This window comes from Haliotis rufescens, unplaced genomic scaffold (genome assembly GCF_023055435.1).
Source record: "Haliotis rufescens isolate VD_foot unplaced genomic scaffold, xgHalRufe1.0.p SCAF_13, whole genome shotgun sequence".
Classification (NCBI taxonomy): domain Eukaryota; kingdom Metazoa; phylum Mollusca; class Gastropoda; order Lepetellida; family Haliotidae; genus Haliotis; species Haliotis rufescens.
The window spans coordinates 11,947,690-11,974,408 of NW_025963813.1; the positions used below are offsets into that span (position 1 = coordinate 11,947,690).

Consider the following 26,719-nt stretch of genomic DNA (forward strand, 5'->3'; position numbering starts at 1 on the left):
CCTAGTGGTTAAAGCGTTCGCTCGTCAAGCCGAAGACCCGGGTTCGATTCCCGGCATGGGTACAATGTGTGAAGCCCATTTCTGGTGTCCCCCGCAGTGATATTGCTGGAATATTGCTAAAAGCGGCGTAAACCCATACTCACTCACTCACTCACTTTGATGAAACGCATGAGCCCGATATAATGCTGACAAACTAAGGGTCAAAATCTAGACTAAATCTGGCATTTGAACCTATCATGGGACCTTGGCACACTTAAGGAACTTAAGGTTGACATGCATTCTACGCTAAAATCCGACCCTGACCACCAGATCCAACTTAGTTGCCGCCGAAGACAAGCTGTAGAATTCGGGGGTTCTATTCTAACCCGGATCTACATGGCGCGTTTGAATGAGTGGACACGCTGATTGTATAGAGTTATATAAATTAGAAAGGAAGTACGCATTGCTACTTTTCAGAGGCAGGGCCCTTACCATCATTTTACTGTAACCTTGAGACCAGCTCTGATTCATTTGGTAGCTATTATTTCACCATAAAAGCCAAATAGCCGCTGTATACTGAGAATAACCTTTCAAATCTCGGAATTATGTATTATCACAGCCCGAGTTGAATAATGATGCAGGTCCCGAGGTCGAGGATTTTCAATACCTCGTAGCTAAATATGTCAATAACACACTTTAACTGTATATATTAGTATGCAATTATTATGAAATACTATATATTTGCATTGTTCATTTATTGATGAAATACTATATTTATCTCCAAATATAAATTAAAATATAGAGTAATATCATGAAAACCTGGCATAATAAATATAACAGTTGTCTTTTTATTGTCAAATAACTCTTTTAGCTGATCTCGTGACCTGCAAAGTGGAAATTTTATTGAAATTTTATTCTGCGCCACTCATGATAACTTTGCAGGTCACTTGATCGGGAAGATAAAAGTGTTATTTGACAAGAAAATACAAATATCCTCTGTATATTTTTAACTTGATCTAACGTTATATTGGAACATTTTGCTACTTTACTGGAGTGTGGAGTATTGTTCTTTGAAACAAAACAGTCCAATAGAAATATCATGAATTTCCAGCAGCAGCCTTGGAAGATCCTCGAGTTTGTCTGTTATTAGCGGTACACCAAGAAAAACGTGGAGGTAGAGTTATCTGCCTTTTGTTTACAGTGCATTTTTGGAAGTTCGCCTCTTTGAACATGAGGTAGATCTACCTAAAGTTATTATGTTCTATACATCCAAATTCTGAATAGCATATAAGAAGATAAAACCGTGAAAACACTTTGCATGCGCAACGAGTCGAAAATTGACCAAGCTGCACCCAGGCAGGCACCAGAGTGTTGATAGCTTGAACCTGAAAGAACCGAACTTGAATTATTTGGCGAACACCCTGAAGGTTGCAGCTAATACAGACAGCGTCCCGCCATGTTCCCCCCCGGGTCGCTACTTCAGTTAGACTGGTACCGCAGCCAAGAAGGAAGGGAGGTCTTCAGCCATTTTATGCAAAATAATGGCCTGAAGAGGAAAACATTTGGTACTATAATATTCTTACACTTTAAAAAAACACGTATCTACATCACCTATCAATTCCAGCATGCTGTGTACCATAAATCCTTGAATTCACACCCGGTATTCTATTTGTTTCAGCATGTTCAAATAGTCTTACACTCAGTTTCTATTCAACTTTTCAAGGCAGGCGTTTATTCATTGTGAGAGGGGGGCGGTCGGGTAGACTAGTGGTTAAAGCGTTCGCTCATCAAGCCGAAGACCCGGATTCAATTCCCGACTTGGGTACAATGTGTGAAGCCCATTTCTGGTGTCCCCCGCAGTGATATTGCTGGAATATTGCTAAAAGCGGCATAAAACCATACATACTCACTCACACTCATTGTGAGATGGAATGTGTAGTTTAAATAAAATGTGTGTGTTTTTCATTTTGTATGATAATGCCTTTCGTTTCAGTATACATTTATTGACTATTGAGTACCTGAGGAATATGTTTTGATCCGGTGTCTATTCAAGGCAGGCATTTAATCGTTTCGCAAGTCTGTCAGACCCAGTGTACTGCAGTGGATTGACATGGCTTTTGCTTTGATCTGTTCACAGAGTTATAACAGTTGTGAAAACAGGAACATTTGATGACGAAAACTAAAAACCCTCTTTTACCTGAGAGCCCTGAGGGGTTCAGCAGTCAAGACAAGACCCGGCCTCTTGACTGCTGAACCCCCTTCCTTAATCTGGGTTAGGTCCATGTGGGTGGTCCTCAGCCTTGATCAGAGGAGAGATGTTAGGCTAGTAGCATTCGAAGACGAGAACCTGTCTTACTGGTTTGACAGTCTGGACTGATGACTCAAGGTTGAATGATCACTTTTTAGCGGAAATGAAATAAATTAAATCCGATAAAAGTGGTTCTCATTTACAAAACCTGCCTAAGAAACAGTGATTTCAGATAAGTTGCCCTGTTCACTGTCAAACATCCTAAGCGGGCTTGCTTTGATTTGCAGGTTGACACGACAAGTGGAAACTGAAACAGATCTTCTATCCCGCATAGTACACGGACAAATTTGATACCCTATCATTTTAGGTATCATAAATCCACTTTAAAAACTTACAGATTGTGATTTCTTAGGTACATTTTTGTGTGAAGTCCATGTGTGTTGCTCATGCTATGAACCAGTATTAAATATTCACAAAACATCTGAACAGATAGCCAGACTGGCAACTCACCAAACTTACCTGCCCAGTTAGAATGTTGCCAGTATAGATATTTTTATGTAAGGATCAAATCCTTGCAAATGATTATGAACATTTGATGATATCACAGTCATGTGTAGAAGGAAAGAGAACTGAGAATATTGTATTGAGCGCGTTTGTTCCTGGTTTTCGTCTCAGGTTTACTGGAGAGGCCAAACATTCCTTCTCTGGAAGAATTCACCTATAAATTGTTTCTTGTGGGGAAGACTGGCGTGGGGAAGACAAGCACTGCAGCCAAGTTGAGTGGCAATGATGTACCTTCCGTTCATTGTGAGACATCAGGTAACTATGGTTACTGTACCCATGTCATGTGGTGTACCTTCAATCTCATTAAAATCAGACCTCAGTTCTCGCTACCGCTTAACAAAGATTTGAGGACAACCCATTAGGGGTCATGTGAGAACGACCTTTCATCCGACCAATCAGAGCGTTGCTTACCAGATAAAGTGACAGTCGGAATGTGATTTTTAATCATGCAACCTCGAAAACGATAGTTATGGGTTTAACGACTGAATCCATACAATGTAGACTATCTATTAGCCATTCAAGAATGTTCTTTTGTTTAGGTTTCAAATTTGTAATCGAGAGTTTGTCAAAATATGTTTCGAAGCGTAGTCGTCAATTTGAAATTAGTGCCGTAAAGCACGAGAAAGCTGCCTTCTGATTGGTCGTTCCATTGGTCAGTCAAAGGTCGCGTAAGGTCGGTCTGATGTGACCCGTAATGGGATGTCCTCAGATCTTTGTTTTGCGGTAGCGAGAAGTGAGATCTGATTTTAATGAGAATGGGTGTACCTTCAGCTCAGTGTGAGGCTTGAGGTTACTATGGTAACTGTAACAGTTGAGTCACAATAGTGGGCCTTCAGGTCATTTTGTGAGACACACAGTGGACATCTTTTTTTTTTGCCTTACATTGATTTTTTGGGGAATGGGGATGAAAAAATGACACAACTATTGGGTAGTGGTGGAGGAATGATGAGAAAATGTTGCATGAAATTGGGGGAGGTGAGCATTAGAAAACCAACCACACCAGAGATGGCGTGCAGTGTGCGAGCTCAGGCTATGTTACCGCTTATAGATGAAAACCAAGCCTCGCTTTCACACAGGTTATAAATAGATTCAATGCTAAAGGCCCCATAGTGATGTCACAGCCCCTGTCACAGGAAGTGAAAAATCCTGGGCTCTACACCTACCTCATATAAACCTTTTATTACAAATCCTATATGTACATGTAATGTATTCATATATTTCCCATTTCCACATATGTCAATTTACCAAAATAATACCTAAATATAACCCATCCATGCACTGTAGAGGCTGTGAGAACATGTTTATTGAAGTCACGTGACCTCAAAATATTCTCTCACAGGGTAGAAGTCATTCACAAAAATATGGGTTCCATCTATCTTAAAGGGAGGAGGGGCCAATTCCTATGTTTCCTGCAATCACTGATCACTAAGCTTACTATATCCAACTTAAAACAGGAGGAGCTACAAATGTAAACATGTTTTTAATTGGATAAAAGACAGTCCCCAGTTTCCCCCTCGAAGTGACCAAGAAGTCCCACACAGAGCGGCCAGAAACATAAATAAATCTGGCATCTTACTGATAGCATCACATTCTAGTGACAGATATGTTACTTTAGGGCAGTTTAACACCGTTTGTTTAAATTTGAGTTGACTGATATGTCATTGAGGGACTAATTTGTGTGTCAGGGGTCTAAACTGATGGTTTACAGGTTGTGGTGTTTGACATTTGGTTCTTTCTGTCTTAAGCTGTCTGGACATAGTTTGTCAGTGTTATCACACTGAACAGACATTTGCACTTAAATAAATCAGAACTTAAATCTCAAATATGTATTGGTTTGTTAGTTTTAATTAGGGAAAGTAACCCTTCACACCACCGGAAGTTGTCAAGATTTTAGTCACGTGACCTCTATCAGTAAAATGATTGGCTCAAACCTATCGTCTGCTGTAGCAGTATACTTCTTTTACTGTTGTGGTGGACGATTACTTTTGGATTATACCTTGGCTATTGCATTTTTATGCTCGGTCATGGCTAAATTGTGTGTTTCAACTGTTATTTTCTTGGAACTCACTTGGAATACCAGTCTCTTACTAACTATTTATCATGATGCGACTTCCAAGTGACACCACTGGAGATTTGTCAAGAAAGGTATGAACATATTGGAATTCTGGCACCTCTATAACTAATGAATTTTCAAGTGGAAAATATCAAGAGTACATTTATACCAATAAGGCTTGTGTATGCATTAATATTATATAGAAGTTTAAACGCTAGTAGAATTTTGCATCTTGTGAATATATGTGCATTTATGCCATCCAACAAGTCAGAAAAAATAGAAACAAAAGAAAAAATAATGGCATTCCTCCTGAGAAAAATGTAAGACATCGTAACATTATGGTAGCCAATGTCGTCCTTGTCAGGTATGCATACAGTTGGGACAATTTAAAAAAAGATGATCCTCATCATGAAATGAATAAACCTTATTATCCAGGTGAAAAGCATTAATATCCAGTGAATATATTTTGTAACATGGAAAGCTAATAAAAGTACAAAAAAGTTGTTTCAGTAGAAACCTCTGTTTAAAAACTCCAGTTGACAGAGACTATAGAGTGAATATGTCATCTGCTAGCAAATTGTATTTACTGTTTGTAGGTCGCACTTGAGAACGAGGCTTGGTTTTTACGGGAAAAGATATCAATTACAAAATTGAGGCTAAGCTCGCACACTGGTGTTTGTTTTCAGGAATTCATAAAGATGTTCAGGTGTGTGCTTTGGGAGTTAAGCATGTGTTAAGTGTGGCAACAAGGATAATCATTTTAATCAATCTTTGAACAAGGTGAGTGTCATTTATGCATGAGCTAGATGTCTGAATCTCCAGTTTTTCATGAGTGAATCATACTGTGATCTAGTGTTTTCAGATGCACAGTTGTCAGAAAGTATGTTTATCACTGGCTCCTGGGTTTTAAAACAGTTGTAAATGTCTGCAACTTGGGCCCCAACCCTCTGCACAAGGGGCGGTGGTGTAGCCTCGTGGTTAATGTGTTCGCTCATCACGCCAAATGTCCAGGTTCGATTCTCAACATGGGTACAATGTGTGAAGCCCATTTCTGGTGTCCCCTGCCGTATTAATGCTGGAGTAATGTTGAAACTCAATCCTCTGTGCAAACCATGACTGCAGTACCATTCCAAGCAGTGTTAAACCCAATTCCTCTTGTGCAAACCATGACTGCAGTACCATGCCAAGCAGTGTTAAACCCTCTCCTCTGTGCAAACCATGACTGCAATACCATTCCAAGCAGTGTTAAACCCAACTCCTCTTGTGCAAACCATGACTGCAGTACCATGCCAAGCAGTGTTAAACCCAACTCCTCTTGTGCAAACCATGACAGCAGTACCATTCCAAGCAGTGGTAAACCCAACTCCTCTGTGCAAACCATGACTGCAGTACCATTCCAAGCAGTGTTAAACCCAACTCCTCTGTGCAAACCATGACTGCAGTACCATTCCAAGCAGTGTTAAACCCACTCCTTTCTTAATTTGCAGGAATTCAGACCAGCACGATATATATGCCAGCTCGGAATCTTCAACTGAACAAGACGGTGCTCTTCAACATTCAGTTGTGGGATGCTGGGGAGAACGCACTGAGGAAGTTTGATCATGTTCTCCCGGTACGTCTGTCTGTGTGTCTTGTCAGTCAGTGCATACTCAACAATACAAGGCCTTTTTATATTTCACTTACCGTATTCGACGTAATAAGCGCCCGCTCTAATAAGCGGCCACAGTGACTTTTGCTAATATATAGGATTGTGAACAATCTCAATTAGCACCCCTTCTGATTGATCAATGTACACAAGATTTATTTATTCGCGTATAATACACACTCATGTGTTATATGCACCCTTAATTATGGGCAATTAAATTATGGAAAAATATATCTGTCGTACATAAATATTTCAGCATAAATAACGATATTTATCTTTCAACTCTGTTTTTTTCCACCAAAATAATATTCTAATAAGAGCCCCCTAATTCAAATTTTGAGAGTGCCCTGGGCGCTTAATAAAGTCGAATACGGTAGTTTATTTTGGTGTTTTTCCAGAACTGTAAGGTTGGAGAGTGAACTGAAAATTTAGCAGTATGTACTTATGTGATTTCTGAAAAGATTTACAGGTTCATTGAAATAAAGGAAAAATGAGGTGTTTTCCAGGAATGACAAGTCCAAGTGTTTGCCCTCCATATTGAGGGAGCCATGTGGTTAAAGCTTTTGTTTCTTACACTGAAGGATACAATGTGTGAAGCCCATTTCTGGTGTCCCCCATTGTAATATTGCTGGAATATTGCTAAAACATTGTAAAACCTCACTCACTCAAATTTTAATTCAAACGTGTACAACTTTTATCAAAAACCAAGTCAGTCAGGTAAAAGTTGTATGATATACCAGGTCAGAAGTAAACAACTTGTATCATATACCATGTCAGTCATGTAAAAGTTGTATGATATACCAGGTCAGAAATAAACAACTTGTATCATATACCATGTCAGTCATGTAAAAGTTGTATGACATACCAGGTCAGAAATAAACAACTTGTATCATATACTATGTCAGTCATGTAAAAGTTGTATGACAAACCAGGTCAGAAATAAACAACTTGTATCATATACCATGTCAGTCATGTAAAAGTTGTATGACATACCAGGTCAGAAATAAACAACTTGTATCATATACCATGTCAGTCATGTAAAAGTTGTATGATATACCAGGTCAGAAGTAAACAACTTGTATAATATACCATGTCAGTCCTGTACACCTTGTATTGTCTACTTCCAGGCCTGTGTTGACAAGGTGGATGGGATCCTCCTCCTGTTCTCGTTCGTGGACAAGGGCAGTTTTGAGGAGATCCCCCAGCTCATCACGAGACTGACTGATCCTGATGATGGTGTGTGTAAAGTGGTCATCGGAACCAAGTATCCTTTCTCATATGAATAAATATACTTTAGTCTAGAACATCTACCAGCCCAAATGGGGGCACGGCTGGCCCAGTCATCTAAGGCAAGGGTGGAAACTGGACTTTTAAAAGTCAGTTAACTCTCTTGCCTTGGGAAGATGGTCATTCCGTGGCAATGTGGATCATTGATAACCTTCCCTTTACACCATTTCACACAGCGGTTGTAGCTCCATCAGTCGAAGTCTATCTTCGTCTATGGGAGGTACAAGTATCCTACTGCTACAGTGGCTTTGTGGGTTAAATATACTATAAAAACTTATCAAAAGAAGTTATGGAACATGGCATGACAGATGAACTACAGTTATATGAAAAGAATTGAGTGGTCCTTAATTTATTTCGAGTGGTATGTGTATATGTTGTATTGTAGTAGTTCCCAGAACATATCTATCGTTCTCTGTTCTCAAAGTGGGGACACGGGTGGCCCAGTCGTCTTAGACGCCGCGATTCGCTGTGCTGAGTTGCGTCCCTTGGGCACGCCGGAAACCAATGATTGTTGGTTCGAATCCCGGTTCACCCTGACTATGTTTCAAGGTTTGTCAGCACCATACCCGTGCTCGTGGGTTTCACCGAAGTGGTTAACATCTGAGACCTGCATCACTTCGGGCTTTCCTCCCACATTAAGCTGACACGCAGTGATATAATTGGAATACTGTTAAAAGCGGCGTTAAACATGTTAGACCCAACTCACTCACTCAAATTGTTTCCCTTGAGGCTTCTTTCCTCACAACTCCAACTTAACTGAGTTCAGATTTGATCAGCACGCCCACAGCGAGATAACGCAGAGGGACATTCGTGATTTTGAAAGCACATGGAAAATACCTATATTGAAGATCAAGAATGTTCCAGAATACCATCACACGGACAGTCGAAATGATCTGAGTGACATCCTGCCGATCTTAAACTCAATCTGTGAGCATCTGTGGCACAGGGATGTGTTACTGGCTGGTAGATCACAGAACAAAGGTCACATGGACCACAGGATAGCATACTGCTGAAGTCAAAGGTCACAGACAACCGGATAGTGTATTGCTGAAGTCAGGGGTGACACAGACAACAGGATAGTGTGTTGCTGAAGTCAAAGGTCACAGACAACCGGATAGTGTATTGCTGAAGTCAGGGGTGACACTGACAACAGGATAGTGTATTGCTGAAGTCAGGGGTGACATTGACAACAGGATAGTGTATTGCTGAAGTCAGGGGTGACGCAGACAACCGGATAGTGTATTGCTGAAGTCAGGGGTCACTCGGACAACAGGATAGTGTATTGCTGAAGTCAGGGGACAAGGGACAACAGGATAGTGTATAGCTGAAGTCAAGGGACAAGGGACAACAGGATAGTGTATTGCTGACATCAGGGGTGACACAGACAACAGGATAGTGAATTGCTGAAGTCAGGGGTCACTTTGACAACAGGATAGTGTATAGCTGAAGTCAGGGGTGACACTGACAACCGGATAGTATATTGCTGAAGTCAGGTGTGACATTGACAACAGGAAAGTATATTGCTGAAGTCAGGGGTGACACTGACAACAGGATAGTGTATTGCTGAAGTCAGGGGTGACACTGACACCAGGATAGTGTATTGCTAAAGTCAGGGGTGACACAGACAACAGGATAGCATATTGCTGAAGTCAAAGGTCACAGACAACCGGATAGTGTATTGCTGAAGTCAGGGGTGACACTGACAACAGGATAGTGTATTGCTGAAGTCAGGGGTGACATTGACAACCGGATAGTGTATTGCTAAAGTCAGGGGTGACACTGACAACAGGATAGTGTATTGCTGAAGTCAGGGGTGACACAGACAACCGGATAGTGTATTGCTGAAGTCAGGGGACAAGGGACAACAGGATAGTGTATAGCTGAAGTCAAGGGACAAGGGACAACAGGATAGTGTATTGCTGAAGTCAGGGGTGACACAGACAACCGGATAGTGTATTGCTGAAGTCAGGGGTGACACAGACAACCGGATAGTGTATTGCTGAAGTCAGGGGACAAAGGACAACAGGATAGTGTATAGCTGAAGTCAAGGGACAAGGGACAACAGGATAGTGTATTGCTGACTTCAGGGGTGACACTGACAACAGGATAGTGTATTGCTGAAGTCAGGGGTCACTTGGACAACAGGATAGTGTATAGTTCAAGTCAGGGGTCACTTGGACAACAGGATAGTGTATTGCTGACTTCAGGGGGACACAGACAACAGGATAGTGAATTGCTGAAGTCAGGGGTCACTTGGACAACAGGATAGTGTCTTGCTGAAGTCAGGGGTCACTTGGACAACAGGATAGTGTATAGTTGAAGTCAAGGAACAAGGGACAACAGGATAGTGTCTTGCTGAAGTCAGGGGTCACTTGGACAACAGGATAGTGTCTTGCTGAAGTCAGGGGTCACAGACAACAGGATAGTGTCTTGCTGAAGTCAGGGGTCACAGACAACAGGATAGTGTCTTGCTGAAGTCAGGGGTCACTTGGACAACAGGATAGTGTATAGTTGAAGTCAAGGAACAAGGGACAACAGGATAGTGTCTTGCTGAAGTCAGGGGTCACTTGGACAACAGGATAGTGTCTTGCTGAAGTCAGGGGTCACAGACAACAGGATAGTGTCTTGCTGAAGTCAGGGGTCACTTGGACAACAGGATAGTGTCTTGCTGAAGTCAGGGGTCACAGACAACAGGATAGTGTCTTTCATAAGTCAGGGTTCACATGGACAACAGGATAGTGTGTTGCTGAAGTCAGGGGTGTTGAACACTGTCAGTAGTACTTCAGCCAGCTCCCTGTGGCTTATATTGTCATCACAGACGACAATGGCATGTGCATTGCTCCATCGGAAAGGGTTCAGTGTGACACAAGGAAGGACAGGCTGATGGGACAAGGCCTCATGGACAACAAACTTGCATGTTGCTGAATACACAAATATACTGATGGAAAACAACAAGGGAAGATACATTTGACATGCCACGTGTTCTTGAAGGTGACCAGGTTTTTTCATTAACATATTGAACGAAGGCATTGGTTCCCTTTTCGACATTCTTCTTTTTTAGGGTTTTCGGAATCAGTGCAAGGAGAGTTGGACAAGAAGGTTGATTTCACAGAAAACAAAAGCAAGTTTTGAAGATATATGGTCAGAATACTGATGCTGTGATGTTATTACAGACAATGTTTAAGCATTTACAGTTATTAAGAATATAGTCATACTTTTAACCATGGAAACAGATAACAAAGATTCTTCTATATTTGTAAAGTACATTTTTATTTGGAGACATTTTATGCCAAAATAGGTGTTTTGTGTACATGAATAAATCAACATAAAACATAAAGACAACAGTTGTTTGTGCGCCAAAATACAACCGGACATGAAACTGGATTGAGAAGAGTGAGTGGGGGTTAACACAACCTTTTGCTGTATGTGGTTAAAATATTCCTTTTACTTAAATGATATGAATTATACTTTTTATGCAAAACTTAACAGTAAATTATTTCCAATATACTGTAAATCTTGAAATTAACGTGAGCGTGAATTAAATGCGAAAAATTCATGTGTTCTTTGCTCGCATTTTTAAACGTCGCATTTATATCAACAATAAGACATTTTGGATAGCAAAAATACCAACTTAGACATACGCTGATATATTCCACACCACTGTTTTTTGAGCAGCACTTGTATAAAAAGTATATAAACAATGTCATTCAAACACTAATTACGTCCTGTGAATTGTCACTGCTGGGATCAAGACAAGACAAGAGTTCTAGTCACTTATGTCATCACTGAGCGCATGTATTGTTTTTGTGGAAGTACTTTATTCAGCGCTAATAAGCGGTGCTATTTGGCGTGTGATTGGATTAATGTAAGGTTGGATTAATGTGAGGATTCTAAACCTGACTGAGGACATCTTTAGATAGAAATCCACTGATGCCTGAGAGGAGGGGGTGTCGCATTCATATTGAGTCGCATTTTTGGCTAGGGTCCAGTGGTCGCATTCTTTTGGAGACGCATTAATTTCACGATTTACAGTATATATATATATACACACACACACTTTTGAAAAGAAGTTTTAAGAACCCCAAATTTTTTCATACCTATAGTTTATCTGTCGTGTCATGACAGCTTGATAAAAAGATTTGAGTGGTATGTATGACATGCCTCTGTGGTCCAGTGTAATGAGCACTCCAGTTAGTGAGTGCTCTTTGTGCAATAGCCCGTTTTCCAATTGAAAATAATCTCAAATTTTGGACTACTTATATTAGTAAGAGTTTAACATTATTCATACAGACTAGCAAACAGCCTCGAGTAGATGTACAATTGAAATAAATTGGCCACATGCAGTGGATCGAACAAAATAAAATTCATCTAGGTCACAATACAATGAACACAATCTAAAGGTATAAGCACGAAAAAATTACATGTATCAAATTTCAACCACTATGACAATTTGAGCAGAAAAAATTGTGTCTCTTGAATCAATATTTAACATATGACCTCCAAGGTTCCAACAAAACTGACGCCACATTAACCTATTCACAGCAATGATCATACCTTTCAAGAATAAAATTTAGCTTGTTTGTTGCAGGTGTGTTGGTGTTGGTGTTCTGTATTGATAACATTTATGCAATGGTGGTCATAAATCATGTGTGTTTTCTTCTTGAAAATCTCTGATGTCAACATTTTCACAATCAAATTAATCTTTTTATCTGTCATCAAACTTTATGAACTGCCTTTGGATGCCATTTTGGCCAAAATCTTCCACGGTCCCCTTGATATATCATAAAGTTGCCTCGTGGTGACAATTTGAAATGCTAATCCTACCCTTTATAATTTATAATATTGTCTGGAATACAGGAAACAACATCACATTAAAGGTCAACAATCTAAAAACATGAATCAAACTATATATGTAATAAAAAGTAAACATAAATGAGTTTAGGAGGTAGTATGCAGAATAGTAGCACTAATCAGGTTAAAAACAATGTACAAATCTAATATTTCATTTCACAATGGCACGTGGAGCATGTAGAAAAAAACGGGCATCTTATTACATTTAAGAAAAACACATTCACTCTGTGAAAGTTGTTCCCTGATTATACGTGTTTGTCAATGACTTGGTTTTCACATCCGAACAAAATTTCACAAATGTTGAACATATTGAGCAATGAAAAGACATGTTCATCATTCAGCAAGTATCTATTGTCGAATTTCAGTAATTAAAAAGTTACTTTAAAGAAGGTCAAATTAGGAAGCTAAATAACCCTTTGACTTGTTAAACACTTTTTCAAATTTTTTTTTATGTCATTAATTTCCAATTCTTCAAGACCTTTGAAGAAATTACATTAAAAACATGCTTTATTTTAAAAAAAATTTTTTTTACCATTTACCCTTGTTTTGTAAAAAACATCTGCAAACCAAGTTATCAAATAAAATATGCCCAAACATGAACACTTCCGCACAAGAATACATATTATGTACAATTCACAAATCAATTCTCAAATAATGATAAATACAAGTAACAAATATTTATGTCACCAATCATGTTCACATCAGTATAATTTAGTTACGTTTGGTGATGACTTCTCTCCTGGCAACTAAGGTGAACACAACAAAATAATTACTGGCTGGTTGCGAGAAGGAATATGAAAATAGTTTTATGCTGAAGTTAGCAAATATTCCAGATACATCACATTGACAAATTAAAATATCAAGTCTAGGCTTCCATCCTAGTGGTTGATAGTCTGAGCATACAATCAACATTGTAACCACCTGAGTTCATATGACAAAAATTGCCTGTTATCCTCCAATGGAAGCCCCATGATGGGGTTCTCCGAAATGAATTTAAGTGATCTGACACGATGACTTTGTAAATATATTCATGTTAATATCATTGGGTACACATGCTGCCTCAAGAGCAAATACTGTAATACATGGAGAATCTCACCCAAGTGTCTTGAAACATCAACATGCGTCGATAAAAGTTTAAACTTTTATCATCTTTGATATATTTGGGATCAGAAGACACAAGGGTAAGATGTGTATCGTCATAAATCATTCTTCCAATTTTTTCAATTTGTGACAATCTCATTAAAATCAGACCTCAGTTCTAGCTACCGCTAAACAAAGATCTGAGGACATCCCATTACGGGTCACGTCAGAACGACCTTTCATCCGACCAATCAGAGCATCGCTTACCAGATTATGAGAGTGACGGTCGGAAAGTGATTTCTGATCATGCAGCCTCGAAAACTTTAACTCGGAACATTAGTTACGGGTTTAACGACTGCATCCATACAATCTAGACCATCTATTAGCTATTCCAGGATGTTCTTTTGTTCAGGTTTCAAATTTGTAATCGAGAATTTGTCAAATTATGTTTCGAAGCGTAGTCGCCAATTTGAAATTAGTGCCGTAAAGCACGAGAAAGCTGCCTTTTGATTGGTCATTCCATTGGTCCGTCAAATTTCGCGCAAGGTCGGTCTGACGTGACCCGTAATGGGATGTCCTCAGATCTTTGTTTAGCGGGATCAAGAACTAAGATCTGATTTTAATGAGATTGAATTTGTGATAACCAGTGATCTGAGCTTAGAACGTACAGCTGACCAGCCTCCATGGCTGATGAGAGAGATTACACGAGAAAGCTGCCTTCTGATTGGTCATTCCATTGGTCGGTCAAAGTTCGCGCAAGGTCGGTCTGACGTGACCTGTAATGGGATGTCCTCAGATCTTTGTTTAGCGGTAGCGAGAACTAAGATCTGATTTTAATTATATTGAATTTGTGATAACCAGTGATCTGAGCTTAGGATGTACAGCTGACCAGCCTCCATGGCTGATGAGAGAGATTAGCAGTTTTGGATGATAAATATGGAATCGTACAATACGTAAGGAGCTACTGTGGCACAAGTCTGCGCCACAAATCTTGGCATAATAACATGCCGTCATGTTAAAGAGCTATCAAACTGGGAAGGAACTGTTACACAATTTCAAAAAACAGTTTTGATACAACCCTTTTACGACAATTCAGTTATTATTAATTTCACACTTTTTCATGCATATTTAATAAAAAAATAAATGTTAGCACATAGTGTTCAAACTGAGGATCTCTGATAATACCTCCACATCGTTGAAGAATGATAATTTAATTAACAAATATTTGTCAAGTGAAGTCATATATATTATATTCTAATTTCTAAACATGCTAAAGGTTCTCAATTTGTAATAATTTTTGTATCGATGCCACTGGGCACTGTTTCTGTAAACAAACAAAAATGATATTGCAAATCTGTATTAAAACAATACATGTATTTGCATTTGACAAAATTGTTCATTTTTGAAAATATTTTCTGAATGTCAGATATTCAGTTTTGTTTTTTTACTGAAATGTATCATATTGCAACCCCTCTATACTATCACACCCCCATTATCAGGAATAACATGTAGATGAGCAGTTAATGAATGCAGTGGATAAGCTTCAGCTGAGGTTCCCACTGAGGATCTTTGGTTCCATCTGGGAAATCTTCTTTTGAAGATCTTCTAGATCCAAGTTGGCATCAATAACCTGCAAAGACAGATTTATAACTGAACTTAAACATGGTCAGCTTCACCAATCAGAATCACAATTCGCACAAAGCATTCTTGAGAATGGACAAATGTCCTTATAACTCATTGTAAGAATCAACAAAGTATGAGCTGCTGGAGTGAGTGAGTGAGTGAGTGAGTGAGTGAGTGAATATGGTTTTACGCCGCTTTTAGCAATATTCCAGCAATATCACGGCGGGGGACACCAGAAATGGGCTTCACACATTGTACCAATGTCGGGAATCAAACCCCGGATCTTCGGCGTGACGAGCGAATGCTTTAACAACTTGGCTACCCAACCGCCCCATGAGCTGCTGGAGTCCGTTCCACAAAGCCATCATTAAGCTGAAGCACTATGATCACCCGTGAAGATCTGGGGTAGAATAGGTCTTCAGCAACCTATGCTTGCCGTAAAAGGTGACAACACTTGTCATAAGAGGTGACTAACTAGATCGGGTGGTCACGCTCACTGACTTGGTTGAAGCATGTCATCGATTCCAATTGCGTGGATCGATGTTCATGATATCAATCACTGGATTGTCTGGTCCAGATTCGATTTATTTAGACCGCTGTCATAGAGCTGGAATATTGGAATAAAACAATAAAACCAACCAACTTGTGAACTGGGGCCATAGTCCTTCCGCCTGCAGCTGAGGTGAGGTGAAAATGTCATTCAAGATAATTGCACTTATATAGCAATGTGCTTGCACGTGTGTCCGGTTTTATGCCAGTTTTATACTGCTTGCCCACAGAGATAATATGCCACAGTTTAACATGAATACCCCACAGTAAACTGCCTCTGGGACGACCAGTCCCTGTTGTAACTCCTTAATGAAGAGTGCCTAGCTGGGTATCGTCTTTTGGTATTGGACAATAACACATTAAAGTTGCAAGAATCTGGTTTAAATAAAATTAAAGGTCTTTGAAAATAGAAATGTGAGAAATATTTCTTCATGTAGATGTATTTTAAACGATCTTTCAAAAATCAGTTTCAGATCAAAATAGATATCTTACATGGAGATTCCTGGTAATACAGGCTTGAGGTTTCAATGGAAGTGCCTGTTAAGTCTGAAAAGTCTCAGTGATACAGAATATGGACGCCTCATAAACCATGTCTCACCAAAAGAGGGGCAGGTAACTCTCCTCTCTTCTTCTCTATCAGCCAATCTTCATGCAGCTTGTGGAGTGAGTTGAGATACTCCTGCAAATGTTGGCAGAAAACTAAGAATGAGGTTGGCCAAGTTGAAGACTGGCTCCTACTCCGACCCACAATATATATCTGATTTCCAAACAGCAAATTCATGCTACCAAATTTACTTTCCAATCTGATTTGACTCAACCAGGCAGAAACTGAGGTACAAGATTATTTCACTTATTTCGCGACATATACCAGAGCTTGTCTGGCAGGAACTGAGGTGAGGTGAGATTCAAGATTATTTCACTTACATGGTGACTTTCATGCACATTAGGGGTGACTATTGGTCTGAGAATCACTATTGCGATAACTATTGACATTGCAAGCAACTATTGCGATAAATATCGATAGTTTTCAGCGTATGATTTTAGACGGATTTTCGAGTTGAATTAAACCTTGGAACTGAAGTTTCCTTTGGGTGTGATAACCATAACAACAAATAAAAAGTAAAGTTAGAGATATGACTGATTTGTTTTCCCTTTACCCTAATAATTTAAGAAAAAGAAACTTCCACATTACCATGTGTAAATTACTACCTCTCAAAAACAAATTTGAACAGCATTGCGTGTATTTTATTGATATGGTAAATACAATCGAAACTATCGATATTCCTAACTGAAATCGATACTATTGATCGGAAACTGATTTAAGAATCGATTTGTTGACTTTAAGTGCGTACCAATAGCAATATATCGATATTTCGATTGATCGTGACACCCCTAATGCACATACCTCCACCTTCTGCATTATCTACTACACTATAGTCTGGAATGTAATTTAAGGTACCGACGTTTACTACAATATCTGAAAAACTATCTGACCTACTCCAGTCAAAGTTGGTATGAGATTATTAAACAGTCATACATAACTGGATATTACATTTAAAGACAATCGGGGCATGAATAAAAAATCTGTCTATTTAGCTATCACTATATTTCATCAACAACAAGACCTGTTCGTCACGGGTGGAACGAGCATTCATTGAAACAGCCATCTGCATAATGCTACCCCTGCGTCACAGGACCATATGACACAGTTGAACCAATCAACTCAACTCGAAAGGGTGCACGGGAATCACGCACGTTGAGACGCCCAACGCTAACAGTCACTAAGTGGCCCAGTCGTCTAAGGCACCACGATTCGCTGTGCAGAGTTGCGTCCCTCGGGCACGCCAGAAACCTATGATTGTGGGTTCGAATCCCAGTTCGCCCCGATTATGTTTCTAGTTTTGTCAGCACCATACCCATGCTCGTGGGTTTCATTAAGCTGACACGCCGTGATATGACTGGAATACTGTTCAAAGCGGCATTAAATCCAATTCACTCACTCACTGATAGTGACATTAATAAATACATTCACAAACACACGCTGAGTACGTACAATCGGGACATCCTTCTCTTCATCTCTGTTTCTTTTGTGAATCCGATCAAAACAATTTTGTGGACTTGCTCTCAGATAGACTGAAATGAAAGCAAAGGCACCTTGTACAGAATGGAACCCTCAACAATGTAACGCAGAGCGATGCAATGACATTACACTGGTATTAAACCTCTTCCTCTACATTGAGCCTCTTCCTCTGTATTGGTCAGAGTAAGACAAGTCTCCTCCACACAACATGAGTATGATGGACTGGGAAGTGTTACCCGTAAATTAAATTGGGGAATTGTTACGTTGGTTGGTTGGTTGGTTTGTTGCTTAACGCCGCACTCAGCAATATTCCAGCTTTATGATGGCGGTCTGTAACTAATCGAGTCTGGACCAGTCAATCCAGTGATTAATATCATCAGCATCAATCCACGCAATTGGGATCGATGACATGCACCAACCAAGTCAGCGAGCCTGACCACCCGATCCCGTCAGTCGCCTTTTACGACAAGCATAGTCGCCTTTTACGGCAAGCACGGGTTGCTGAAGACCTATTCTACCCCGGATCTTCACGGGTCGGGAATTGTTACGGACAAACAGACAATTTTTGCTGCAGACTTGGCGTCAAATATCGACCTCTGGGGTCCAGATAAATTCCAACATGTAGAGCTAATATTTCCCTCCCGAATCTCACAGGGGCAACATCTTCAAGCCATGTGTATAATACTGAGAAAGTAACGTACCAATGAGGTTGATGTCGGTCGTTGAGTTCTGGTTGAGCCAGTCGTGCCATTCACCGAGGATATTGTAGTCAATGTCTGGCATCAGCCCACTAGACAAGAAGACAACCACAATCATGTTACCATGGTTACCGTGCAGCATTTGAAACTGAACATGAAAACCCTGAGTAATGTTTTAGCATCTTTTTCAGACCCAACACAACCTCTGACAGGGTGACCGGTGGCCTTGACCAAAGTACCAACAATATATGAAATATAAACATGACAAAGTATTTGTGATTCTGACGCTACTTTTCAGGCTTAGAATTTGAATTTTCCTTATTTGAAATAAACTTAAGTGGATGATTAAAGATGAGTGAAGAAAATTGGTGGACAGTAAAATTTTAAGAGCATGCTATTTTTTTAAAAGTCCTTAGTTGTTTAGATCATGTAGATTCAAATGTTCTATATTTTAACGTTGTATTCAATGTAATAATGCCAAATTACACATTGAATACTAGTTGTGAAACAATACATGTGTGCACCGTGAGTTTTCATGCGACGATACGATACACAAAGTAAAGGCTGACAACTGCATAAGGATCTATACGGAAACCTCACCATTACAGAAAAATAAAGAAGTTGTTATTCATTAATTGTGTCAACTTGGTCATCCGTCAACTTCTAAGGAATGCCTATAAAACAATTGACACGATGCATGTTACGTTTTTCTGCATCGATAACAGAAGATTCACTTGCTGAAATAGATTACTAAATACTCATTTCATGACCCCCCAGCGTTTTTGTCAGTCAAGTATGAGTATCACAATAGTATTATGAACTATGTACCGTGATACATCTTGTATCATGACCTTGCTGTATCGTTTCATCCCTATGGAATACTCTTCATCCATATTGCTCTGGTTATCAGTGAAATAACAGTCACCTCCATAAAAACAGGATTCAAAGTCATGTCATTATAGTCATAACAATATTAACATGAACTGGGCAGGTCTAGGTAAATCCCTGCTAGGATGCAATATTTGTGTCCAGTAAAAGCCGACAGGCGGAGCACTATGATCACCCGTGAAGATCTGGGTTAGAATAGGTGTTCAGCAACCCGTGCTTGCCATAAAAACATGACTATGCTTGTCATAAGAGGCAACTAACGGGATCGGGTGGTCAGGCTCACTGACTTGGTTGATGCATGCCATTGATCCCAATTGCATGGATTGGTGCTCCTGATGTCAATCACTGGATTGTCTGGTCCAGACTCGATTATTTACAGACCGCCGTCATATAGCTGGAATATTGCTGAGTGCGGCATTAAACAAACAAACAAACAAACAAACAACAGCCTGGGAGAACACGGAGATAAAACTCTGAAGGAAGCATTGTCCTACCCCTGGTGGAGATTTTCAATGAAGCAGTGCCTGGTACTGTAGATCGAGCGCTCGATCATCTTAACTTTGGGTGTTTCCTGCAAATTAAGTAACAAAAGTTTGTATGGGTGAAATCCAATTACAAATCTTGAATGTTCAGAGCTCCAGATAAGCTGCGTATCTGCGTGAAATACGCATCAGAAATGCAGAAATACGTAGTAAAATAAAATCCAAGTGTATCAAATATGCAACGAACATTACAGATACGCTACAAAAATATAACTTGTGCGTATCATCAAAATATTGTGAAGTAACCCTGCGTATTCGATAAGCAAATCAGCAACTTATTTTGAAATTATAAATGGACATTCCGTCAACCTTGCCAAACTCCATGATGACAGTTACATCATGATCATTTGCCATCACACTTTCTTGTGGAAGTATCGTGGTATTTTAGAGTCCTATAAAGCCCTCGAACCCACACGGCACCAGTTTGCAGGGACTAGATGAATAGTGTTCTTAAATATTTAACTTAAATACCCACATGTGTAAAAACTAGTGGGTAACAGAAATTTGAATACCCAGATAGAATTACTGATACCCAATGATTTTAAAATGCATGCGTAAAATACCCACAACACCAAAAGTTTATCTGGAGCTCTGATGTTGTTAAAGTCTGGTGGAGAAAGTGTGCAACAATCTACCAGCAGTGTCATCATGTTGTCATCACTACTCAGAAGTACACGAATCTGATAAAACTTCTCTTTGCATGTCTATCATGATATATGCATGTTATTTGAGATTATTACCAATTTGTGTGACCCACCAGGAGAAAAGGGTCCTTATGGATGCTTGGATTAAATTGTGCTGTGATGTTATAAAGAAAGGTGTTTGATGTCAAAACAACGTTATTTCAAAACATTCCAGCATACATGTCTTTCAATTAATCAGACATCATATCTAAAAACTGCAACCATGACATAAACAGTTTGAAAATGGGACTTTGCAGAAAATGAGGCCAAATTTTTTATGTCATGTGTCTTTTTTGGTTGGTTGTTTTTTTGTTTGTTTAATGCCGCACTCAGCAATATTCCAGCTATATGGCGGCGAATGTAAATAATCGAGTCTGGACCAGACAATCCAGTGATTAATATCATGAGCATCCATCCACACAATTGGGATCGATGACATGCATCAACCAAGTCAGCGAGCCTGACCACCCGATCCCGTTAGTCGCCTTTTACAACAAGCAGAGTCACCTTTTACGGCAAGCATGGGTCGCTGAAGACCTATTCTACCCCGGAATATGTGTCCTTGTAATAAACATGAATTGAAGCTTATGAATTGTATTTTTGTGCGCCGAAGATACTGTATGTCTTAAATAAAATAAGAAGTCAAAATGTGATTTTACCCCCACACGGTCCCTTATTTCATGGTTGGTCACATATGATGATTTCTGTTAACATGGTTTAGTTTAAGCTTGACAAAATAAGTGGTATATTCACGAATTTCAGACTGACAGATTTATCCCAATTTTTAACAGGGTTTGTAAAGAATTTCAGTCACAAAATTAAACAATGTTAAAGGCCTTTCAAATCAGTCTTCAAAATTAAAAAGTTACTTGATTTAAACTCGTTCATCCAACCCAAGCTCATGAAGCTATTGAAAATCAAGAAATTAATGCATCGCCAAATTAAAGCCATGTGTCCCCTGGACTAAATTCATCATGAAAATAATGCAAGTAGCCCTGTGTTCGTCACCTACGAAGACTTTACACCTACCAAGTGTTGTTACACCAGCGCAATCCTTTCAACGTAAATACAGAGCTCCAGATAAGCTTCGTATCTGCGTAAAATATGCATCAGAAATGCAGAATTACGCAGTAAAATAAAATCCAAGCGTATCAAAAACGCAGCGAACATTACAGATACGCTACAAAAATAAAACATGTGCGTATCGTCAAAATATTGTGAAGTAACCCTGCGTATTCGATTAGCAAATCAGCAACTTATTTTGAAATTATAAACGGGCATTCCGTCAACCTTGCCAAACTCCACGATGACAGTTACATCATGATCATTTGCCATCACACTTTCTTGTGGAAGTATCGTGGTATTTTTGAGTACTATAAAGCTCTCGAACCCATACGACACCAGTTTGCAATACCCACATGTGTAAAAACTAGTGGGTAACAGAAATTTGAATACCCAGATAGAATTACTGATACCCAATGATTTTAAAATGCATGGGTAAAATACCCACAACACCAAAAGCTTATCTGGAGCTCTGTAAATAGATGAGTACCGGTATGTTTTCAATGCTGTGTTGCTGGGTGAGCAGTGTTTAGCTTGTTTACATAAGATTATCTGACCAGATCACCAAGTTAGCAACTGTCATAACAGCTTGATCAATTTAACAGACTGAGCACACTTGTGGCTGAACTTGCTGAGAAGCACTGTCTAAATATTGCACTCCATTTATTAATTGTTTATTGAACTTTGTCATATATGTCACTGTTTCCACCCATGTGTAGAAAAACTGACACGACAACGTTATGTCCAGATAAAAACTTTATGAATGCATGCAATGCACATTTAACATTTTGGGCATTTTTTTCACGATTTACAGTAATGGCTAGAAAAAAATCAGTAAAGAATGAAGACAAGGTGAATTATTGCACACTGTCGTACCTCTTTGTTTTCATGGTGTTCCATCATGGTGAGGGTCACATAGGACTGGAATGCCAGGCTCCACCTTGCCGCATCTTTGTACATCATGTCCTGCAGCAGACAGAGACCAACACTCACTCCAGTGTACACACATACATGTACTGGCCATGCAACCACAGATCTCTGCACTACAATACTTTTGTCCACTTCCATTTGTATTAATACAATCTTACTGAACCGATCTTTAAAAAGTTTTTTGTTTGTAACACATGATTACTATAATTTATTTCTAAGCTCTGTTCAACATGAGACATCAAGGCTTTCAGTAAAGAAGGTCGTGTTGTTTGGTTGGTTTGTTGTTATACGCCGTACTCAGCAATATTCCAGCTATGTGTCTGTAAATAATCAAGTCTGAACCAGACAATCCAGTGATTGATATCATCAGCATCGATCCACGCAAATGGGATTGATGACATGCATCAACCAAGTCAGCGAGCCTGACCACCCGATCCCGTTAGTCGCCTCTTACAAGCATAGTCGCCTGTTACGGCAAGCATGAGCTGCTGAAGACCTATTCTACCCAGGATCTTCACGGGTCTGTTGTTTGTGGTAAGTGTTGCAAAGTAAAGATATTGAAAACATTTCCTGTGGAATACCCCCTCCCAAAAAGGTAAAATTCTTTTTTTAAATGCAATAGCAGCCTCCAAATTGACAACAGTCTGCTAGCCCGAGACAATTAGCATCAGCATTAATAGCATGTGCTAAAACTCCAATGATGGTAGTCCTCATTGACTTGTAGCATTTGAGGGCTATGACTATGTAACAAATTGGAACTGAATATTGCTGACAGAAAATGTAAACGTACTCAATGTTTTTGTCTTGTTCAAGCAGGACTAAATAAGATTTCCACTAGTCCTCTGGAGTACTACAAGTCTTCCAAAAAATGTCTATGGCTGAATAGTATGCAACTTGGTATGACAAACAAGCAAAACAGGCAATTGTAAGTATATATCCTGCCAAAATAAGTACAGTCCCTGCATATCACAATATACATTGCAAGTTGATTTTGGCTGGAAATATTTATCAACAGACTCAAATTCAGCAACGGGGTTGGAATTTTATTCATGGGTGATACGGTCATATTTTAAACCGATCAAGTATGTTTCCATCTCAAAGTCATTGACTGTAACAAGTACTGTTGATTTGACCCTTTTTGGGCCTGTCTTTTCCAGAGACCGCGTCCATGGCCTAGTGGTAGAGTGTCTGCTCGGGATTTTTATCCCTAGCCCGCATCTCATACCAAAAGATGTGAAAAGATGGTACTTGTGGTTACCCTGTCTGGTGCTTGGCATTAAGGGGCTAAAACAGGGGACAGTATACTGTCTGTGTGTGTCTGTGTGCATGTGCGTGTTATTCATGTTAAACTGTGGTATGGTATCTCAATGGACTAGCACTATAAAACTGTCATAAGTCCGGACAAGTGCAACGCGCAAGTCAAATTCCAAATTATCTTTAAAGACAGAGTACCACCCATGCCCACCAATATATTCCAGTATGTAAAATATATTTGTATACCTACCAGACTGTTGTATCCTTTGACACTCTTCCATTTGTCAACTGGTTCTGGTAGCACCTGAAATAACATTCTTTCAAAATGAGAAAAACAATTGATTAAAGTACACAGAATTAAACTCTACAATCCCCTATTGTAGCAATATCCTTGTACTATATGTTGTCATAAACAAAATAACATTAATGTTGACATGGTTGAAAAGAAAAGTTTCTTATTTTACAATTCCAAATACTTACTGAAAAGAAACCTACCTCCACTTTGGGGTTCCCTTTGAAGTGTTGAAGAAAGGTGGTCTTCCCACAGCCAATGTTCCCCTCTACAGCAATCTGAAACAAGACGTTCATCATGGTATCTACTATTTGTTTTATTTTGCCTCTGTTCCCTGTCCATCAGTCAAATAAAGGAATGCGATTCATTTTTGGCTTAATCATCTTGATGTAGCAGTAATATTGCATCCCATGGCAATACAAATTTCTCTTTTGGCCCACAGCATACAAAATGCTCTTTATATAGAAAATGTGTTGCTGCTTTCATTTGTTAACTATATTAAAAGTTGTTGCCATTTTCAGTGGTGACATGTTTGGCTGATTTTAAAGTATCTAGTGTCCATGTCAAATATTCTTTATTTATAATGATAGATAAATGACTTGCATCACCACTGATGCAATCAGGAAACTTAATAGCATATTTTCAACACAAACTGCGTCAAATATGCATGTTTCTCTGAGTAATTATCATCTTATCAAATGTGAGTGCAAAATCATTTTGGGTAGATCTACAAACTTACCACATAGACCTACCATTAAAATATTTCATGTTATCAGAGACCATGAAATAGATATCAATTTATGGTCTCTGATGCTATCTTCAAAAACAGTCAATCTTGTCATCTACAAAACTGTGATTATGAGATAATTCAATGAAGATTTGAAAATCTACAAATAATGTATCATTTCTCACTGTAAAGATGTGTTGTGATTTTGTTGTCCCATCAGGAGTGGGCATCAACTGTGTTAAGTTTCCTGAAATGAGAATAACAAAGGTGCTGATATTGCAGAAATTGACTTGATAACCATGTAATATAGGCTTAGCCTAGGTCTAACAAAGAATAAAGCATTAATTGTATTTGTACATGTGACATAATAGAGTTCATGAAATGTTTTTAGGAGTTTACAAATTACATATACAAACTACATGAATATTATACGTTTTGAGACATTCAAGCAATGATTGATCAAACATTTCTTTGAACTAGGCCCAAGTCCTCTTTTGGCGCAATAAGGTTAAGCTTACAAGTCAATATTAGTCCCAAGAGTAAGAACGCAAAACGATCTCTATGCATAACAAGATGTTGTTTTATGAATACAGTCGACGATTTGCTGGAAAGGAAATGCATAAACAACAATTACCTAGCTGATGTAAGCTTGAACCCAACATTTTTTCATCAATGTGATTGTGTACTCGTCAGCTATCCCAGTGTTGAAGATCACAAATCCCGCTAATTCACAACTCCTTACACAGATATACCTCCCAACAACTCCATGCAGCGATATCGTAGTGTTGAGCATTGAATTTGCGCTGGAACGAGAGTTACACGCGCTGCTCTTAAGCTTGCATTAATTAGGTCAGATGAAAAAGTAATGTCAGGAGCTTCTATCCTTACCGGTGTCATTCAACATTTGTTACCTGTGAAATATATACATAACATAAACCATCAAACAGTTTTTCAACAAGGGAGGTCGATCATGGCTGTGTATTTTTCCCCGTGTTATAATGATTGTGGTAGTATTGTAGATGATTGCTTCACTGTGTAATTTGCAGACCACTCCACCTTTAGGGGTCTTTTTTAAAAGGGATATCATCTTCCCGAGACAAGGGAGTAAACACCCTTGCCGAACTAGACTGCAATTACGGAGTCACATTTTGGCTGAACTAACGACTCGATGCATAGCCCAATCAAAATCCCGTTACGAAATCGACATCTGGTTCACAAACAACATGGAAACCGACGTGACGAATTCAACCTTATTCAATACTTTGTTTTTAGAAAAGACAACCATTTATAAGTCCCTTGATTAACAATTGAATCTCTGTACAAGCCTGAATACAATACATACGATAGTTTGCTACATTTTCCTGACACAAGCTTCGGCCAGAGATTTAACATTCTTATTAACATCTTGACAAAGTGGGTTCTACCAGAGACCATATAATCTATTATATGGTCTCTGGTTCTACCAAGTTCACCACAGAGCATTGTTGAAGGTGTGCTTTTCTTTGCCGGTAATAAAATGCATGTGTATTATTTTTGTTGCTTGGTCACACACAGTTTGAACGTATTTATTTAAATTTGTTATTTTTGCTTTGGAAATAAACTCCAAGATATTTATATTCATCCACAAAATCAAAATAATTTTCATTTTTCTTCTCTCTTTTGTACAGTTTTTGAACCAATAAGG

The 26,719-nt window shown here is 39.1% G+C and overlaps 2 protein-coding genes across 2 annotated transcripts; one reads left to right on the forward strand and one right to left on the reverse strand.

Moving 5' to 3' along the window:
• The first annotated feature begins 1,174 nt into the window (after positions 1 to 1,174).
• On the forward strand, positions 1,175 to 11,445 carry LOC124139100 (ciliogenesis and planar polarity effector 2-like). The gene is made up of 5 exons (XM_046506122.2): positions 1,175 to 1,544; positions 2,903 to 3,046; positions 6,332 to 6,456; positions 7,617 to 7,753; positions 8,543 to 11,445. Exons 1-5 carry the CDS (start codon positions 1,436 to 1,438, stop codon positions 8,787 to 8,789), a joined length of 762 nt encoding a protein of 253 aa, XP_046362078.2. The 5' UTR covers positions 1,175 to 1,435; the 3' UTR covers positions 8,790 to 11,445.
• Positions 11,446 to 15,123: 3,678 nt separating this feature from the next.
• On the reverse strand, positions 15,124 to 25,768 carry LOC124139101 (thymidine kinase 2, mitochondrial-like). Its single transcript, XM_046506123.2, has 10 exons — positions 25,670 to 25,768; positions 25,221 to 25,282; positions 24,512 to 24,586; positions 24,267 to 24,320; positions 22,709 to 22,798; positions 20,040 to 20,116; positions 18,661 to 18,749; positions 17,933 to 18,012; positions 16,478 to 16,558; positions 15,124 to 15,337 (listed from the first exon to the last, which is right to left on the reverse strand). Exons 1-10 carry the CDS (start codon positions 25,695 to 25,697, stop codon positions 15,251 to 15,253), a joined length of 723 nt encoding a protein of 240 aa, XP_046362079.1. The 5' UTR covers positions 25,698 to 25,768; the 3' UTR covers positions 15,124 to 15,250.
• Between the last annotated feature and the right edge of the window lie 951 nt (positions 25,769 to 26,719).